A 19,682-nucleotide genomic window follows, 5' to 3' on the forward strand; every position below is an offset into this window, starting at 1 on the left:
ACCCCTGGCTCTCCCGCCACATGGCACGCCTCTCATCGTAAGGACTTGCGAGGGTCTGTAACACCCCAGTCCCAAGGCAGGTCCCCAAGTGCCCTGGCGCAAGGGCCTTTGGTTTAAAGACCAGGGCCAAGGGCATGTGTGGATGGAGAAGCTCCTCCCCTCCTTTCTTGGAAGGAGTGGGGTGAACCCACACTGTAATTATCATTATTATTATTATTTATTATTTATACCCCGCCCATCTGGCTGGGTTTCCCCAGCCACTCTGCAAAGGAGTTGGTGCAGCCAGTGGTTGCCTGTTCAGTTTCTAATAAGCAGGTGCCTTCTGGTTTAACTTTTAAATGTCTACTGAAAACTCCTATTCCCCCAGGGCTGTGCAGGCAATTAAGAATACATTTCCCTGCAATGGTTTATTGATGCCTGTTTATAACCTTTTTTTACATGTTTTTACTGCATGGTTTTATACATTTTTGTTGCAAATTGCTTTGATTTTTTAAAAATTAAATAGTGTTCTATAAATATTTTTATAAACAAAAAGTGTTTTCCCACCCTGCAGAGAATAATTCCTGGGATCACAAACATCCACCTTCTAATTGAGAACAACCTTTCATCCCTTCTGCAGGGGACCCCTTTGGAGACCCCATCTTTAGGACAATGAGGGTGACCAGCAGACGCCTTTCTTTAGCACATCCCCAGAGCTTCCTGCGAGCATAAAAGGGGTCTTCTGCACTCAGGAAATACAAGTAGGGGGTGCCTGTGGGAAGGAAATGCTGATGAGAGTGTTGGGTGCAACTGAGGCTGTGGAAGGAGTCAGCTGTCGCTTGCCGCCTTGAGCAGAGCAATTTTGTGTGCATTTGTGAGCACCTTTCCTAGGGTGGCTCCAGGAAAGCCCAGGGGGCTGTCCATCCTCTGCAGAAAGATCTGGAACCCATGTGATGCAGAGTTTTGGCCGAGTTTGGACATGATGCTCACCAGGTGACCCTGAGCTGGCTCCCAAATCCCCATGTGAGCCATATATAAGGCATAGGGTGCCGTTTCTGCCCCACACCCCCCCACACACACCCGGTGCACTGCCTCCCGTCATCAGCAGAGCAAAGGGCCAGTCTTCTTGCTCCTCTAGCGGCCTCATAGTTTTTAGGAGAGCACGCAGGGGGTGGTGATCTCCAGAAGGCCTGCAAAGAGTTAACAGCCCCTTTTTTTGAGTGGGAGGAGGGAAACTCAAAGACTTTCCTTCGCACACTGTTTTATAGAGCAATTAAATGGCGGTGAAGAGTTTATATGGGCCGACTTCAAAGGTTTCATTTCAGGGGTTATGAAAAGATCTTAGGAGTGTTTTATTTATCCAATTTTGTACCAGAATGACATAAACTCTTACCCTCTGCCCACCTGCCTCTCTTAAAACTCCCCCTCCCCGCCCCCCCGGGGGGGGCAGAGTCCAGGCTCCCAGGCCTGCCTTTCCACACCCTCCCCCCAAGCAGTTTGTAAAGTGAGGAGGCAGGTGGGGCTCAACATCTGACCCAGGATCCGACCGCCCTGATCCTGAGAGGCGGTGAGGACCCACCTTGGTATTTGCAAGCACAGTTTGTGGGGAGGGGGCTTTTTAGTGGGAAATGAACCTCGGTCGTCTCTGTCTTTGATGAGAGAGCAAACCATGGCTGCAGCTACATCACCGACAGCACCTAGATGAGATTCCTCCATTGCAGGGGATTGGACTGGACCAGACAACCCTGAAGGTCCCTTCCAACTCTACAATTCTATCCAAAGTCACAATACATTTACGCTAGGCTTGAGAGTTTCTAAGCCCTCTTGTTCCTGAAGATCCTCAGGAGACGTCCTGCTTCCAGTTCTGCCTTGCTAATGCGTGAAATAGGGAAGGGTGTGAAGTGGGGTTTTCCCAGTTTGGGGTACTTCCCTAAGAAAAGCTGCCAGAAATTAGAGGGTTTTCCGAAGACACTGCTAGGACATCCCTCCTGGGCCAGACCCGGGTCCTCTAGCTCAGCATCCGGGTTCCACCAGCCGCCACCCAGATGTGCCTGGGGAGCCCACAAGCAGAGGCATTCCCTTGATGTTCCCCCACCCCAGTCGCTGCCTTGCTACCCCTGAAGGGGGGGCTCTTTTAGCTGTGGTGCTGAATAGCTGCCCACCGACCTGCCTCCCTCAAATTTGTTTCACTTGGTGGACCACCCACCCACGTGCCTGTATGAAAAGCTTCCCCAAGGAGAGAGCGCTGGGTGTCTGCGCATTTATTGCTTGCCTGCATTCTGGGTCGTTAATTGGTTTTGCAAATTTTGTGATGCTTGCTTTTACATGGCTAGCTGCCGCAAGCTGCTTTGATGTTAAAAGTGTGATGCAAATGAAGGGCAGTATAGGAATTTAATAAATAAAAATAATAATAACAATTTAAAAAGTAAATGAAGCTTCCAGTATGTCTAGCCCAGGATAAAAATGGGCATGTGTATTTTTCAAATATAAATAGTGGAAGTATATAAAAAAACACTATTTTCCATCTTTTCTCAGTCACTGTGCTGCAGCCTTTTCTGTCTTCACCAGGCCATTTTCAGCTGCAGTCCTGAGCAGTCCTCTGATCCATAAAATAATGTTTCCACAGTCCCTTTGGAGTACAACCTGGAGACTTGCGTGGAGGGGAAAGAGTGGGCAGGAGGGCCGCACTAGCTCAGGTGGAGCAAGGGTCCTTTGTCGGGCCACTGGCTGGAGGAGCGAGGCTCTGAGCCGTCCTGCCCACCCCACACCTGAAGTGCCCAGCCCCCTCAAAAAGCCTTCCAGAAGGCAGCTGCTTCCACATCCCACCTGGGCATTGGGCGCCAGCATGAAGCAGCCCCCCCCAACTCTTTGCTGGAATTTTGTGGCAGGAAGACACTCCCTTTAGTGCAGAATTCAAACAAAAAGCCTGTGTCGTTGAAATGCCCAAATTCAGAATGAAAAGGAGAAAGTAGAGACGGGGAGGCTGCTGCAGTCGTGACTCTCACAGACATGACCAGAGAGCTGTTGGCTGCCTGTCCTCCCACGAGTTCCTGGCAGGGTTTCTGTACCTACCCTGCTCCTTTGTGGGAGTTCTGCAAGGCTTTCCACTGTTGCCATGCTGGGGCTGTGCTGCAGACAACCAGGCTGGACAACCACATGTTTTGATTTAAACTTCTGCAAGGCGCTTCTTCATCTTCCTGCAGTGGCTGCTCTCTCTGCCCAGGCTAATTTGGCTGCCTTCTTCCTTTTCAGTGAGAATGAGGCGCTGTGGCGGGAGGTGGCCAGTTTGCGGCAGAAGCACGCCCAGCAGCAGAAGGTGGTGAACAAGGTAAGCCCAGCCTTCACTTTTCAGCAAAGGGCAGCTTCCTCCCTGCCCTGTGGACCACACAGCTGGAGGCCTGGGGCTGCTGACCTGCAGGGGACTTGGTCAGTGGACCCCCAGAGCCTTGAGGGTAAAGGGCCATTGTCTCTTAAGGACAGAAAACAAGACCTCTTTCAGCCAGCTTCTCACTGCCTTGGCATGATTCTAGATTGGAAGTTTTATATCACGGTCTTTCCGATCCAATTTTTCTCTCTGCCTGGTTGGCCCATCAGATCCCCACATTCTGTTTTTTCAGTCATGTATTTGTGTTGCTGTTCCACCACCTGCCATACATACCAGTCAGAAGAGCCTCGCAGAATGCAGGGGGATTCCCCCCTTCCACCTCTTTCGGGCACATGCACAGATATTTTTCCCCCTGAGTGTGCACCGTTCTAAACCAACAACAACAATTTCCCCTGTGTGCATGAGCAGTGCCAATTCCACATCTGGAAGCACTCATGGACGAGGAGACTACAGAGCATGTACAGAGCGGCTTCTGTTTGCTGCTGAGAGAACCCCACATACCTGTCACTGGGAGTGAGGTCTTGAGTCCAGCCTGCTGGGTTTTGCATGCTGGAGGTCAGCTGTGCGTCTGCTGGGGGAGATCTGAGCAGGATGGTCCTTTCCAGAGTGCCTTTGGACCTCAGTCCAGCAGGATTCCCCCTCCTCCACCTAGAAGTGTGCATGCCGCTTGGTGACATTTCGTTTTCTCTCCCACAGCTCATCCAGTTCTTGATCTCGCTGGTGCAGTCCAACCGTATCCTTGGAGTGAAGAGGAAGATGTAAGTGGACCTCATCCAGAGGCCGTGCTTTGATTCTCCTCTTGGCTGGGAGCATCTCCCAGGGTGACTCTCAAGGACCATCCGTGGCCTTTAAGCACAAGCCCAGCCTCTCATTGAGACATTTGCACCTGGAAAACTCCAGACTTGCCCCTGAGAAGCACCTCTGGGAGGAATTCCCACCTGCGCCTGCCTCTTCCTGCCTGTGCTCTTGCTGTGCCCTTTATGCAGGATACTTTGGGTTATCTGCTCATTCCCCCTGAACACTCCTCCTCCCCACTCCTGATCCATTGATTATGTTTCTGCTGTGCTTTGAGTCTCCTTTTTGTAGCTTTATGATCTGTGATTCCTATATGACGGGGTTGGACTAGATGACCCTTGGTGTCTCTTACAATTCTATAATTCTCTGGTTCTTAATCTTCTTCCTCTGCATAAGGCTGAGAAGCACCTACATGCTGCTTGTGAGGTGGGGGGGGGTGTCTTTGAAACCAAACACACAGGAAGGGATATGGCGATAGGATTTTGCAAGAGGGCAGCTCTCTTTGCTCCAGCAGGAAAGCAGGAGCTGCCTTAAGGCTACAGGTGGGCTCAGGTGCTCCTTTGCAAGAAGGCACACGCAAGTGGCTTCAGTGGGCTAGTCCCACACTCCTGGGTCCAACGAAATGGGAGGAACCCCCAAGGCCAGCTCAGTCCCCTGTGGGCTGCACACCTGCTCTGGTCCCTGACAGCCAGAGTAGCAACACAGCCTGCAAACCCAAACCTGTTTCAGGGCTCCTGCTTCCAGAAAGCATCCTCAGCTGACCCTAGAGCAGGCATAGGCAAACTCGGCCCTCCAGATGTTTTGGGACTGCAACTCCCATCATCCCTAGCTAGCAGGACCAGTGGTCAGGGATGATGGGAATTGTAGTCTCAAAACACCTGGAGGGCCGAGTTTGCCTGTGCCTGGCCTAGAGGGTGGGCTGAAACTGCCTGTCAGGAGTGCTCTCTTCAGACGTTCTGTAAGCAGGACGGTGCCCTTTGGTGCATGCCTGCCGCCTCTGTGTCTCACGGCTCTCTCTGGCTTTCCCTTCCAGCCCCTTGATGTTGAACGACAGCAGTTCGGCCCACGCCATGCCCAAGTACAGTCGCCAGTACTCTCTGGAGCACGTCCACAGCCAGCCTCCCTACTCCGTAAGTATTTGGCCTGGGCAGAGGGAAGCTGGGCTCGGGGGCAGCCCCAAGGAGGCAGCCACCTTGTGGACCCTCAAGGCTCCTGGGCCTCATGCCAATACCTGTCCTCCTCACAGGCCTCTCCCCCGGCATACAGTGGTGCGAACCTCTACTCCCCGGACCCCTCCGCCAACTCCGGCCCCATCATCTCTGACGTCACAGAACTGGCCCAGTCCAGCCCCTCTGCCTCTCCCAGCAACAGCCTTGATGGAAGGTACGCAGCAGCCCAGCTTTGCTTGCTTCCCTGTGTGGGCGCCCAGGTGGGCCTGGAGGGCACAGGCACTTCTGCTTGCAGGGGGAGGGGACGTCCAAGGCACAGAAATGGGGAAGCTGCCTGGGGGGTGGGGGTGGAACAGAACTGCCCACTGCATAGGCCCCAAGGCTCTCTTGCGACTCCTGACCTTGGGCAGATGTGGCCGGCAACTTTTCCCTCTGTGTCCAGGATGGCTGAAAAGGGGGGTGGCTAAAAATTCATTTGAGTCAGTCAAGATTTTCAGCACATTTCTAAACCAAAGTGATGGGGTGTGGCATGGAAGTCACTAAGGGTCAATCAAGTTTCAGAGGCGGTAACCTCAGGGTGGTTCTTCCCCTAGAAGAACTGCTCAGGCCAGGCCTTGCAGGGTGTTCATTTACACACCCTTCGCTGGGCTTAGTTATTCTGGGTCACGGTGTGCTTCTGTGGAAGCCTGAATTCTGCCGTCCAAAGAGGGAGGGAGAGAGAAGCACCTCCTGCTTTCCGTCCACAAGAGATTTTGCCCAGGAGTCCCTCTTCTTCCCAGGTGTGGTTGATTTTCCTTCTGCTCCCTTTGACCTGCGACTCAGCCAAGGCTGGTGGACTGAGCTGAGCCCCAGGATGCCTGGCTGTGTAAAGGGACCCAAAGAGTGCCAGCAGCATTTTCTGTTGGTGCTTGGAATGCCAGCCTGAGATTCGCGGCAGATGCAGGAGCTTCCTTTCTGTGTAGCTTTGCATCTGGGCAGAGCTGCCTTGGCCTCATTGAGGGCACTCCCTTTGGAGGATCTGCACTGAGCCCAATGCTGCCCCACTGCAGCCACATGTTCCCCATCCCTGCACGCAGAGCCTGAGCTCCTGGAGGGCCACCAAGGGCGTTTTTCTCAGAGCCCTGTGCCCAGAAGCCCTTTGTCTTGTGCTGCTGAGCCATGAAGGGTCCGCTTGGTAAAGCCTTCTCTGCGTACAGGAACCCGTATCTCCCGTCCCTGGAGGTGGAGGGGAACCTTCTTGCTGCTCTGCCCCAGACAGTTCCCAAGGCGAGCTGAGTTGTGAGCCGGACGCTGCTGGCACTGGGGCAGACTCACTCGCCACAGCAGCAGCCCCCGTCTCTTGCCCTGAGTGTGCCTCTCCGCCAGGAACCTTTGCTTCGAAATGGGAACCAGATGCTTGCCTAAGTGGGTCATCACAGCTTTGTTCTTTTATACCTGGCGACAATTCCAGTGGGGCTAATTGAACCTCCCACATAAAGCCGTTTCGGGGAGTTTGGGTACTGGAGGGAATTTCCATCTGCCAGAGAAACTATGTTCACCCCCCCCTTCCCATCCTCATCTCTCTTTTAAAAATCCCCACTGCTGAGAAGCCACGGGTGGAGGAGGGGGGGGCAGATCTTAGACTGATTCATTTCCCAAACCTCGGAAGAGAGGAAGCGTGCGGCAGGACGAGCAGATCCAAAGGGCGGAAGCTTCCTGGGGTTGTCTGAGAGTCCTGCGTTTCCCAGAGTGGGCCATGGTGTCCCCTGGCAAGGGGGCTCTGGGGCTGTAAATGACTTTGGAAAGCTGGTAGCACAGGATCAAGCTCATCGGTTTGGTTGAATTAATGAATTAAGTTTATTGTATTATCAATCTTCCTTGATGGAGTGTGCAAACTGCTGTTCTGAATAATTTTTACAGGGTAGGGCAGGGGGCCCTGGGGATGAGTTAATGGAACCAAGGGGGTGGGGGCCAGAAAAAGTTTGGCACCCCCTGTTGTAGAGAGCAAATGGTGGCAGCTGCTGACCATGTAGGAATACCACAGTCTGCCCAGGGCTCACGTCTTACTTTCTTTCCCTCCTTCCGTCTTAGGAGTAGTCCCGTGATCCACATCAAAGAGGAGCCCCCCAGCCCCTCTCGCAGCCCCCTGATTGAAGAAACCAGCCCTGTCGGCACTCCTGCCAGCCAGAGCCCCCTTTCTCCCTCTGCCTTCATCGACTCCATCTTGCAGGATGAGAAGCCCAGGGGCGTCGCGGCCACAGCCCCTCTTGCCGACAGTGGCGGCAGCAGCAGCACAGGCGCTGCACAGGCCCAGGCCCCCGAAAAGTGCCTCAGCGTTGCCTGCCTGGACAAGTAAGTGTGGGGTGCGCAGGGAGCACCTGGCTGCCACCTGAGGGTCACGGGCTGGATCCAGTGGGTCCCTAACCCTGTCCTGCTGTCATCGCCATCCTCATCCCTCCCCCCATTCTCTTTGACAACCTGCTTCTTTGTCTGGGGGGAGGGGGTGGTTTTATTGACAGCATTTACAGGACCAAGTGGTGATGTGAACCTGGTCTCTCAAGGCCTGGTCCAGCGCTGCCTCTCGCCAATGTGGCTGTAGCCCATTCTTCAGGCACAGTGCAGCCTGGATTGCCAATTGCTGCAGCCCTGAGCTGAGCCACTTTGTCCCAGGCTCAAATCCTGCTTGCTTGCCCGTCTCCCTCTGGGGCACCTGGTTGGCCACTGTGGGGAAGATGGGCCACTGGGCTGATGTAGCAGCCAGGCTCTTCTCTTGCTCTCGCATCAGTCCTGACAGAGGCAGTGAGTCTGCAGCTGGACTGAAGCCATTCGATCTGAAGCTGGAGGCCATGGGGCTGGAAGAAAGCTAACTTGCCAGGGAGAAGATCACTAGGCTAGTCTGCCCCCTGGCCTGCAAGTCTTGTGAGGGTGGATGAGCTTCTTCCATAGAGTCATAGAACTGTATAGAGTTGGAAAGGACACGAAAGGGTCATTTGGTTCAACCACTGGCAATGCAGGAATCTTTCCCCCACTTGTCCCTGGGTGGGCTCGAACCACCAACCTTCAGGTGCACTGTTTCATTTTGGCCTCTTAAGCCCTCCGCTGCAGCCGAGGCTCAGGGGGAGCCGGGCTTCTGCATGTCTCCTTTTGTCCCCAGAAGAGGAAAGGCCAGGATTCCCCTCCAGCCCAGGGGTCCTGAGATCTCTTTGCAGTGCCAGGAGAGCCAGGCGCGGGTGTCTTGACCCTCCAGGTCTTGGAGCAGACTCCCTTAAGGCTGGTTTTAAACTTCTAGCCAGCCCATCCAGCAGGAGCCAGCAGGTGGTCAGTGAGGGAAGCCAGGAGCACCTGGTTCCCAGGAGAGCAAGAGGCGGCAGCCCCTTCCCTTCCTCTCTCTCCAGCCTGGCTGTGGATTCCTGGCCTCCCTCATCACCTGCTAGAGTGGTAGCACTGTCAGTGGTGGTGGAAGGAAGGCTCCAAAATTCATGAGGGGGTTCCCTGGGCCAGATAAGAGGGTGCAGCACTGACCGAGGCACATGGGTACTAGCAGAGGATGCCCAATTCTCAGTGGCATATTTGGAGACAGGTGTGGGCTGTTTCTCCTCCTCTGCAAGGGTTGGGTGTGGGCTTTGCCAGCCATGCATGGGGGCTTCATAGTGCTGGCTGCTCTTGCTGCTGTGCCCCTCCCACAGTTGCAACTGGATTTCAGCTCCGGACAAAGCACCCTGGCTTCCCAGGCCCATGGCCCTCGTTGCTCTGTGCTCTGGGCATTCGTCTGTGCCCTGTGTGTGAGGAAGCAGGAACTCCCAGGGGCTGCTTGGCAGAGATCAGGGGGTGTAGGTCAGTAGCCCATGCCACATGACAAGCATGTCCACACTCAGATTGCACGCTTTCAGTGGAGGCCTGCCAAGGAACCTGGAGATCTGGAACTGAAGGGAGAGGTGATCTGTTGGGGGGTGGAGAGGCACCCACTTTTGCTCCCCAGGAACAAGGAGAAGATGGTGGATCACAGAAGTGCTGAGAGGGCTGCCGCTTGCCTCTTGCTGGAAACCGCAGGAGGGTAGAGGGCGTCTCTTGCACTCGGCTCCTGCTTGCGGGCTTCCCATGGGGACACCTGGTTGGCCACTGTGGGAATAGGATGCTGGGCTAGATGGGCTAGATGAGTGGAGTTCCTCTTAGGCTCTTACCACCAGGGGGCAGAGGACATGCACTTCCTGTCTTGGGAAAGTCGGTAGTTGGATGCAAAACAAGCAGGTTGAGGCCAGTGAGTTGCAAGTACCTGGTTCTGCTGGTGGAATTTGGAGGTTTTGGCCCTCAGTCCCCCAGAGAAGCGCAGTTTGGCACCTGCCCCAAGGAACAGGACTCTGTTGCCCCAGGAATACGCTTGCTGGTTCCCTTGTGCAGGCAGCACCCCACCTTCCCTTCTCTCCCTGCCTGCCCCCATGTGGGATCCCTCCGTCAGCTGCTCTTTGCTCTCTTCCCCGAGTTGATTCACACCCAGGGCCTCCCTCTGGCTCTTCCTGGAGGGGGTCGGCTGCCTGCCCTTCCTTGCCTTTTGAAAGTAACCTCCGTTTCCTCCCTGAAGGTGCCGAACTCTCTGGGGCTCCTGAATCCGAGTGTTCCTCTTCTCTTTGTATCTTTCAGTTTGGCTCGCCCTCCGCAGATGTCCGAAGTCACCTGCCTTTTCCCCAGCCCTTCCTCTGCCTCACTGCACTACAGACCACAGCAAGGGTTAGCATTTACATTGCTTGCTGCCCCCCAGGCACTGCGCCACCAGGGAGTGCTGGGGGGAGGTGTCCCTTCTGCCAGGCCCTCCGGCCCTCCTTCCACATTGTGCTGGGAGGGTCATTTACCTTGGGGATTTTGTGCCACACTCAGTTCAAACTGGAGTTGAACCCACAACGTTGAAAATCACCTTTTTGAAACACCTGTCCCTTTTGGCTCGGGGGGGGGGGATGGGGAAAGGTAAACCCTGAAGCACCTTTGTATGCTGAAGTAATCTCCGTGGTGGAGCGCCAGAAGATCCCAGGTCCAATCTCTGCTGCAGGGCCGGCCCACCCATGAGGCAAGTCAGGGGACTCTCAGGCGGCAGGGTCCACAGATCCTGCCCCTAAGAACTGCACCCCCCCCCACTTGTTCTGTTGAATGTCCATCTCGGCCGTGAACAGCGGCAGTGCTGGGGCGTCCAGCCCGCTTCCTCTGCGTCTCCCTGCTTCTCCTGGCTACAGCAGAGTGTCTTGCGCAGTGCTGTGCCAGTGCGGAAGGAGTCTCAGGCCTGCAGAGAAACTCTCGTACAACTGCTTCTTCTATTCTACGAAGCGTTTATTGTACAGCAGCAAAACAACAACAGCCAGGAGAAAGCGGTGAAGGTGTTCACATAACAAAGATGCTACCGTCACTTCCCTAGAGCTGTTAACCCTGTAAGCTCTGGGTATCCTCACACCGCTAGTGCTGCAATGGCAGCAACAGCCGCAGCGCACTCCTTGAAGGCCAGATCTGTGCCCCTGCCCCAAACGCTGCCCCTACAGCGGCCTCTTGGCGAACAGGAGGTGCTGCTGGTCCCCCCCCCCTTGATGTAGCTCTTCACTTGCCCCTTCTTCCTTGGTGGGGTTCTTTGTGACAGGCAGCAGGTTTCCTGGCTTTTTAAACGTCTAAAGAACTGGCCTCCTGCCTGAGCTGTCAAGTCTGCTTCAGGCGATTCACCTTTGGACTGAGAGGCCACAACTCCTGGTGGAGAATTTGCCCCAAATGCACTTCCCCGTTTGTCTTTGAATGGCTCCGCCCTTCCCAGTCCCCGTCTTCGGTCCCCGTCTATAATCTGATTGGGCTACTCCGGGGCGGCCCCCGCCTTCCGCTCCAGAGGAGGGGCTTGGGCCCAGCCCTTGCATGCCCAGGTTTAGGCTGCTTCTCCTGCTTGGGGGAGGGCGCTGGCCCTTGAGAGCCCCGAGACTGAGCAGTGAGGCTTCCCCTGCTGATCTGTAAACTGAACCAAGGCAGGCCTGCAGAAACCGGAAGGGTTAGACGTGTCAGTGTTGGTTTAAAAAAAAAAAGGAAAGGGTTCTGATCTCCCTTTGTCTCCTCCGCTTGGTCCTCAGACCCTTGTCGGCATAAAAGAGTCCACAAGAATATCCTTGCAGAGTACTTTCTGCTTTTATTCTTAAAAGTCTTTGTGCAAAAGCGACTGACCAACTCCACTACCAGCTTTCACTAACCAACCAACCCAACAACAAACTAACATTTCTCACTCTATATATACAACCCTGTGCAGGCCGCTGATTCATGCTGACCCAGCTTTTTTAAGCATTAAAGAAACAGTGGCCATTTTAGCCGTGACAACACACTGGTAGCCGTAGCCACTGGGTCTGTTCGGGGGAGGTGATGGCAGGCCTGTGCAAGGGCTATTCCAGAGCAGGAAGGGATGTCTTGCTCCTCTTAAGGTTTTGGGCAAGGAGGCTTCTGAGAGGCAGCCGGGCTCAAAGCCATTTCCTCCTCGACAAAGAGCAAGCTGGAGCCCTTGGTGGGTGATGGGAGCACAAGGGGGCCAGGAAGATGGGGGTGGAGATGCACTTGGCCCAGGAGGCCCCTAGGAACCATGAGGAGAGCCCTGCTGGATGAAACCCAAAGAAGCGCTCCTCACCTTGTGGCCAACCAGGTGCCTCTTGTGGGGAAGCCCCTCAAGCAGGAGTTGAACTCTGTGACAGCCCTCTCCTCCTTCCTGCTGTTCCCCAGCAATGGCAGTTCAGAGACACGGGCCTCTGGTCCTGGGGGAAGCAGGCAGCCATCCTGGCCCTCGCTGCCACTCTCTCTTCTCTCGTATCCCCAGGAACGAGCTGAACGAGCACTTGGACACCATTGACTCCAGCTTGGATAACCTTCAGACCATGCTTAGCACCCACGGCTTCAGCGTGGACACCAGCGCCTTGCTGGACGTGAGTCTTCCGCTCGGGAGTCCCTGCGCCTAGCGGGAGGGGAAGCTGGGGAGGGGGTTGTGCCTCACTCTCCTAACATGAATGTCTGCTTTCCCCCCTCCCTCCCTCTCTCTCCCCAACAGCTCTTCAGTCCTTCAGCGACAGATTTGAACTTGCCAGATCTGGACAGCAGCTTGGCCAGTGTGAGTTTGCTGAGGGAGCTATCCGTCAAGGACCTCCCCTTTCCTCATTCGTAGGCCAGCCCCACATGGCGAGTCTGAAAGTGCTCTCCACCCGCCCTGTGCAGAGGAACCCCACCGGGTGATGTCATCCCATCAGCACCTCTTCTCAGGCACTGCTAATGAGGTGCTGAGTGGGCCTTTCTCAGCGCAGCCTTCTGATCAGCCCCGCCATCAGCTGAGCAGACTCCCCAGAGTCGCTCTCTGGATGTGATGATGGGAAGATGAGGCTGAGGCTGAGGCTGCCTCATTCCCAACACGTCCCTCTAAAGCCCCTCCTCTGTTTCTTCACCGCCACCCACCAAGGCACAGCCTGGAGGCTGCAGAAGACTGGCCCAGATCTGATCCCGGAGGGTGCAGTTCCCCAGGAAGCTCTCCTGCACCAGCCCCATTGAAGTGCAGCTCTTTATTTCAGTGGGGCCTGTGCAGGAGAACTTCCTGCCAGATTGTGCCCTGGAGTCAGGGAGGTGGTAGACCCACATAGTGCCAGCCAGCTAGGGGCTCTCCTGTGTGGAGGGCTGGGTGTGGGGCTTGACTTTCGTGAGACACGGCCAGCAAAGCCCCCTCCTTGCTCCCTGGGCCTCACAGGCCTTGGCTCAGCAGCGCCTCCTCTCTCTCTGCAGATCCAAGACCTCCTCTCCTGCCAGGAGCAGCAGAAGCCAGCAGAAGTGGAAGACTCTGCAGCAGACACAGGTGGGCATCACGGCTGCTGCTCGCCTCTCCCTGCCCCCCCCCTGCTTCTCTGCATCAACCTTTTCCCCACGGCCAGGCAGGAGCATGGACATCCTCACAGCTGAACGAGCCATCCTGGCCCACGCAGGGGGAAACCGAGGCATGCGGGGGGTCTTGTGTTTCTGTTGCCTGTTTGACCTGCCTCCTCTCCCTCCAAGTCACGCTGCCGCAGTGGGGGTCTGCCTTGCTCTGAGGGCGGTCATGGAGTTTCCAACCGAGAGAGGGTCCTCCTTCCCACGGCCTCAGAATCCTAGAATTTTAGGCTTGGGGGGACCCCAAGGGTCATCTGGCCCACCCCCTGCAATACAATCCTTACACCTGCCCCCTGGCCCCTCAGCCTTGCCCACCCCCCCCCTTTCTGATGGTGTCTCTGCCCTTCCCGTAGGCAAGCAGCTGGTCCACTACACAGCGCAGCCCCTCTTCCTGGTTGACTCGAGCTCCATGGACATGGCCAACACGGAAATGCCCATCTTCTTTGAGCTGGACGAAGGACCCTGCTTCACGGAGGACGAGTACTTGGAGGACCCCACCATCGCCCTCCTCTCGGGGGCGGAGACGCCCAAGCCCAAGGACCCCTCCGTCTCCTAAGGCCGGGCCCTGGCCAGTGTGGAAGGAAGGCCGGACTCCAGGAAGGGCCAGCCGCCCCCTTGCTTTGCTCCAGTGACGTTGCGGACGAGCCCCTGCTCTCCCCTTTGGCCAGGCTGCGAGGGTGTGTTTGTGTCTGTGCTTCGGGTGCCCACCCCTCCGGGCGGCGGCTCTGGAGGGGCACCGTGGCTTGGGGGGCGGGGGGATGCCCGTTGGCGGAAGACGTGTGTGTGTTCCTTGGCTGCTGCCACCGCCTGTTTTGGGTGCCAGGCGCCCTAGGCCTGGACGCTAAGCACCGACCCCTTGCCCTGCCCTCTAGGCGGAGAGGAAGGAGAGCAAGTGAGCGATGAGGGGGGTCGCTCTCACTGGGGAGGGGAAGGAGAAAAGGAGACGGAGAATTCCCCCTCCCATCAGGATGGACTTGTTGGCATTTCGAGAGAAGTGAGAGTGCCTCTCGCACCCGGGGCTCAAGGGCTGGGTCCCTTTGTCACGTCTGCTGTTGCGTGTGTCCCCGAATGTTACAGGGCGCCCGGGCGGGAGGAGGCTGCCCTCCCCCATGCCCCCCCTCCCCCATGGGGCTTGTTTCCCTTGGCTTAGCAGTAAAGAATTTGTACATTTGCATTTTGATTGTTACTAGAAGAAAATTGTATTTTGGATTTTTACATGAGAGAAGAAGCCCCCTCCTCCCCCTCAGCCTTCCTCTCTCCTGCTATATAAATACCTATATATACATATTCAAATATATCTATATATCTATATCTATACGTGAAGTGGCCCATCACTCTCTAGGCGCCGCACACTTTTATTTCCAAAACGGACGAGGCGCACCCACCGTGGGGCCCATCCTGCCAGCCAATACTGGGAAGCGGATCCCAGTTGCTGCCCAGGGAATATTCCTCCCACCCCCACTGGAAGCGGAAGAGTGGGGAGAAGGGCCCCACCCACCTTCTGACAGACTACGGGTCCTTTTCTGCCCCCGCCCCCACAATATCCTGTCTCTGCAAAGGTCTAGATAGAGCAGGGTGCCAGTGGTGTCTGTCTTCACCGCCCCCCCCCCCGTGGCCTTTTGTCTGTCAGGTTCACTCCTTCATCAGCTAGACGCTTCCTCCTCTGCTCTCAGGTCTCTAAAGTGGTCCTGAGCCTTCCAGCTGGCCAGCCTGCAAATCCTGCCAAGCTCCATTTAGCAGCTAGAACCAACTGACGGGGGGGGGGGGAGGAGACCAGAGTGCTGAGTTTGCGGATCAGGATCAGTGAACTGTGGCCTGCCTTGCCCAAGCAGCCGGGGGGCGGGATCCTGCAGAGAAGCCAGTGGGTTGCCTCCCCCCCCCAGGCAAGACTCTTGGTTGCAGCAGGAAAATTAGCCAGTTGCATCCTTTGAAAGAAAACCAAGGCAGGGGCCTCTTCCTGCTGATCTTCTCAGACTCTCCTGTCCAGAGGAGGTGGAGAATTTGGGCCCTCCAAGCAGGGAGCAGAAGGGCCTTGCAAACTGGCTGCCTCCTTACAAAAACCGAGGTGGGGGGCTGTGAGGCTATGTCTAGGCCTGGGGCGTCCGTCAGCCCAGCACAATTGCCCCACAGCTCACTGGGCTTGCAGAGGGGCCGTTGTGGGGTGCCAGGGACCTCGGCCTTCAGTTCTGAAATTCCCAGCTATGAAGCTTTTCATGCTCCAAATGCTTGTTATGCTTTAACGACTCTGGACCTCCTCCCTTATAAGGGTCTCCATGTAGCATTCCCTGTTTTCTCACTTGGCAAGGGAGGATCAGGCCGCTGGTCCAAGACCTTTTGGGGAATGTGTCAGCAGAGGGGGTGGCATGTGGAATGTGGCAGCAAGGCCGAGTCAGGACACACGCAGTCGTAGAAAGGGCTTCTGGTCAAGGGGGGTTGTGTGGGTTAGTGAGAAGAGCCGGCAACAGACAGCTAGCCTTAAAATTGGCTGCAAGTCTCCTGGTCAGTCACAAATTCAGCATGGTGAACTGCTGAACTTGACAGCTCCAGCCCTGCCACATTGAACTGGGCAAAAACATGCCAGGCTTGCCCTGACATGACCTTTTGGGGTGGGAGGTGGTTTTGGTCAGCCTTGTCAAGCCTTTAGAACTAAAGCAGGCATAGGCAAACTCCGGCCCTCCAGATGTTTGGGGCTACAATTCCCATCATCCCTGACCACTGGTCCTGTTAGCTAGGGATGATGGGAATTGCAGTCATCCAGAGGGCTGGAGTTTGCCTATGCCTGCTTTAGAATAATGGGGTGGTAGAGTTGAAAAGGACCCCCAGGTCATCCATCCAGCCCCTGCAATGCAGGGATTACAGTTAAATAATCCCCGACACCCAGCCTTCCCAGGGAGTCTGTTCCATTGTCAAATGGCTCTTTCTGAAATTCCTTCCTTGTGTTGGAATCTCCTGTATTGCCATTTGGATCCATTGGTTTGGGTCCCACCCTTCGGAGCAGCAGAAAACAAGCTTGCTCCATCTTCCATGTGGCGGCCCTTGAGATATTGGAATATGGATCTCCTGCCACCTGTGTCTTCTCCCTCCCTCCCTCCCTCCCTCCTGGTGTTCTGAGGCCCCAGTTGGAACGTGGCTCAAGGGCCAGCGCCACCCCTGCTGCTGTGCTGGGACACCAACTCGTAACATGGTTTGCTTGTCTTTATTGAACAAGGAGGCAGGCCAGACCTGCGTGCATTAGCAGGACACAGTACGGCAAGAGCAGGTCAGGACAGCAACAGAAAAGGCACCCCAACCCCCAGGGCCACAGGGAAAAGGCTGGCGAGGCACTGGCTAGCCACACGACCCCTTGGGAACAGCAGCCCCCTCCCCAAACCAAACACACACAGCAGCCTGGCTCCTGGCCAGCACCCAGGCGCTGCCTCAAGGTGGGCACTGCCCTCAGAAATCCAAGCCTCGGAATTAGGACGGGGCTCCTCCGCCCTGCAGCCTGCCTGGTCGCAATCCAGCTGGGGGAGGGGGTGGAGCTGATGGCAGAAACCCTTCTGCCTTGCCACGCATCTCCTGGGACTGGAAGACTTGACCCAGCAGCTCAGCCTTTGCCAAACTGGTGCCCTCCAGAGGGTTTGGACTACCTCTCCTGTCTGGCAGAGGCTGTTGGGAGTTGTAGCCCCAAACACCTGGTCTAGTCCTAAGTGCTCCAACCCCCCCCCCTCTGGGGCAGGAATCCAAGACTGGCGCTGCTGCCATCCAGCCAGCCTCCCACCCTGCAATCTAGGAAGCTGCCTTCTGCTGAGTCCGACGCTCCACCTAGCTCAGTATTTCCCGCACAGGCTGGCAGCAGCTCTCCTGGATACCAGAGCGGGAATCTCAGCCCTTCCTAGAGAGGCTATCGGCAGTTGAATCTGGGAGCTTCTGCTTGCACAGCAAATGATGTACCAGTGAGCCCAGGGCTGCCTAGCTCATTGCTGGCCAGTTATGGGTCCTTGTGCAGGCACAGCAGGAAACCCCTCTGTTCTGCGAGCTACTCCAAACTCCCAGACAACCGGACTCTGCTTTGTTCTTCCTCCGCTTCTTGGGGCCTCACCTTCCAGGCTGGGACACGTTCTCACACCCCACCCAGCCCAGCCCCGCCAGTGGCCCAAAGGCCACGGAAAGCTCTCTGGCTAGAAACTTGCTTGGGCTGGCCGAGAAGGCAACCAAGACTCCCAAAGGCTGGGGTGAGAGGGACCTGGGGTACCCTGAGACCCAACACACGGCTGGGACTAGCTGCCTAGGATCCGGAAGCGAAGCCTGGGGAGGAGGCTTCTGCAGCTGGAAGCAGCTGGAAGCAGGACACCAGAGAGCAGCGGGTCAAAGCTGCTGACCCGGGTTTTGCTCTGCTAATGACCAGGCTTGGTTGCTTGGCAGCAGGCGGGGAGAGGCCTTTTCCTCCAGGACACCTTCATTTGGGTTCCTGTGCGCAGGCAGGCAGGCAGCATGTGGCTTGGCTGGCTGACTGGAGCTTTGGCTTGTGCCCCCACCTGGGGCAGTGGGCAGATTCCTGCGTTTGAGCACAAGAGTCAGGCTCCATGGCCCTGGGGTCCCTTTCAACTCCAAGGCTCTAGAAAAAGCCCCAGTCCTTGAGCCTCCGTGTCTGAGGAGCAGCTCAGGCCGGTGGGCATGGCTGGAGAAGAGGAGGAGGCAGCTGGGGGGCTCAGTGCGGACCGGGGGTGGCACCTCCTGCTCCCCCACCCCCAAGCGTATCCTGTGGCCAGCCGTGGCAGGAAAGGTGGCGTGAAAAGCGCAAGGGGTGGAGAGAGGGGAGTCTGCAGGAGGAAGCAAAGGCTCAGTCGGCAGCGCAGGAGCAGGCGGGCGACGGCTGTCCACTGGGGCACCTCAGGGCCTTCAGCAAGGGGGGGAGGAGGAGGAGGCAGCAGCGCTCCTCACATGCCTGTGGAGAAGAAAAGAGAAGAAGCCGCTCACCTCATCTCCCTGGCCTGGCACCTCAGGCCGACCGGCCAGCCTCACAGACCCCCACAAGTGAGCCCTGGGGCTCCTGCATGGATTCCCTTCCACCTCTCATTCTGTGATTCCTGAGCCACAGCAGAGTTTGCCAAGCAGCTGGATCTGTTGGACCAAGGATGGTCCTTGGTGATGTTTGGAGGGGGGCGGCAGTTGAAGGACCCTCCTGGGACAAGCCCCCTTGAAAGGGCCATGCAAAGAGGCCAGGAGCTGCTGCTTTGGAAGGCTGAGTGAGCCCCCCCCCCCCAAGGCTGCCACTGTTTTGCAAGAGCACAGGGAATCAAGGCTCATGCACAACAAATCTACTTTAAAAAATAAAACATTTTGATGGACAAAATGCACCAAGAAACGCAATAAAATTCATGGTGGTGGAGGCAGGGAGATCGGGGTGGCACATAGGGCGCTCCCTCGCACCACGTCAGAGCCCTGGTCCACCTGGAGCACGGGTAGGCAAACTAAGGCCCGGCGGCCGGATCCAGCCCAATTGCCTTCCCGCAGATGGTCCAGGAATCAGCGTGTTTTTACATGAGTAGAATGTGTCCTTTTATTTAAAATGCATCTCTGGGTTATTTGTGGGGCCTGCCTGGTGTTTTTACATGAGTAGAATGTGTGCTTTTGTCTAAAATGAATCTCTGGGTTATTTGTGGGGCATAGAAATTCATTCCCCCCCCCCAAAAAAAATATAGTCCTGCCCCCCACAAGGTCTGAGGGACAGTGGACCGGCCCCCTGCTGTAAAAGTTTGCTGACCCCTGATCTAGAGCCCAGTATTGTCTACACTGGCAGGCAGCGTCTCTCCAGGGTGTCAGGCAGGGAGTCTCTCCAACCCTGCCTGCAGCTGCCGTTGCACGTTGAACCTGGAACCTTCTGCTGCAAGGCAGATACTCCTCTGTCGCTGAGCTGTGGCCCCTGCCGCAACCCGGAAACACTCCTTGCTGTACAAGCTCCCAACAATCCGACGGGAGCGAATGCTCAATAAGGAAAGGGGGTCGTATCACTTCCTTTGCAAGGTTCCTGCAAGCAAATCTGGTTGGTGCCCAACGGGCACAACCTGCCCCCCATGCTCCCTCTGTGTAGGGCACGGGGTGGGCCTGGTGTGCATCAGGGTTTCCCCCCAGACATGATGGCATGCCCACTTATCAGGGCTCCGTGGTGCCAGGGAGGAGGTCTTTGTTCCTGGGAACGGCACGTTCTGAACCAGCTCTGCTCCCCGACACTCGAGGGACATGAGGACATGCGGCAAATTGGTGACCCTGCAAATGTTGTGGGATGGCAGCATCCTCACTCCCTGACTGGGGCTGGTGCAAGCTGGAGCCTGGTGACATCTGAAACACCCCACCCCTGATTTTAGGGGTCAGAATTGCATTTCAAATTTTGGTAGAGACCACGGCGGCCTTGAGCAGGAACCGGACCCAACTGCAATGCCTTCAGGGGTCAAAAGTGGGGACATTTCAGGGGTCAAGAGCACTGGAGA

At 56.2% G+C, this 19,682-nt stretch overlaps 2 protein-coding genes across 3 annotated transcripts in view; one reads left to right on the forward strand and one right to left on the reverse strand.

Annotated features, from left to right (window-relative positions):
• HSF1 (heat shock transcription factor 1) overlaps positions 1-14,527 on the forward strand; it is a 37,970-nt gene extending 23,443 nt beyond the window's left edge. Inside the window, exons 5-14 of one of the 2 annotated variants that reach the window (XM_053395040.1) lie at positions 3,232-3,307; positions 4,061-4,122; positions 5,193-5,289; positions 5,406-5,542; positions 7,399-7,659; positions 9,946-10,032; positions 12,125-12,230; positions 12,353-12,412; positions 13,072-13,141; positions 13,566-14,527. In XM_053395040.1, the coding sequence (XP_053251015.1) occupies positions 3,232-3,307; positions 4,061-4,122; positions 5,193-5,289; positions 5,406-5,542; positions 7,399-7,659; positions 9,946-10,032; positions 12,125-12,230; positions 12,353-12,412; positions 13,072-13,141; positions 13,566-13,768 (1,159 nt within the window). In that variant the 3' untranslated portion in view covers positions 13,769-14,527. The remainder of the gene's footprint in view (positions 1-3,231; positions 3,308-4,060; positions 4,123-5,192; positions 5,290-5,405; positions 5,543-7,398; positions 7,660-9,945; positions 10,033-12,124; positions 12,231-12,352; positions 12,413-13,071; positions 13,142-13,565) is intronic. The other variant, XM_053395041.1, reaches the window with a different exon arrangement.
• Positions 1-19,682, reverse strand: part of LOC128416946 (riboflavin transporter 2-like) — a 274,487-nt gene that overhangs the window by 230,349 nt on the left and 24,456 nt on the right. The gene's annotated exons all lie outside the window — the stretch shown is intronic.

This window comes from Podarcis raffonei, chromosome 7 (assembly GCF_027172205.1).
Source record: "Podarcis raffonei isolate rPodRaf1 chromosome 7, rPodRaf1.pri, whole genome shotgun sequence".
In the NCBI taxonomy this organism is placed as follows: domain Eukaryota; kingdom Metazoa; phylum Chordata; class Lepidosauria; order Squamata; family Lacertidae; genus Podarcis; species Podarcis raffonei.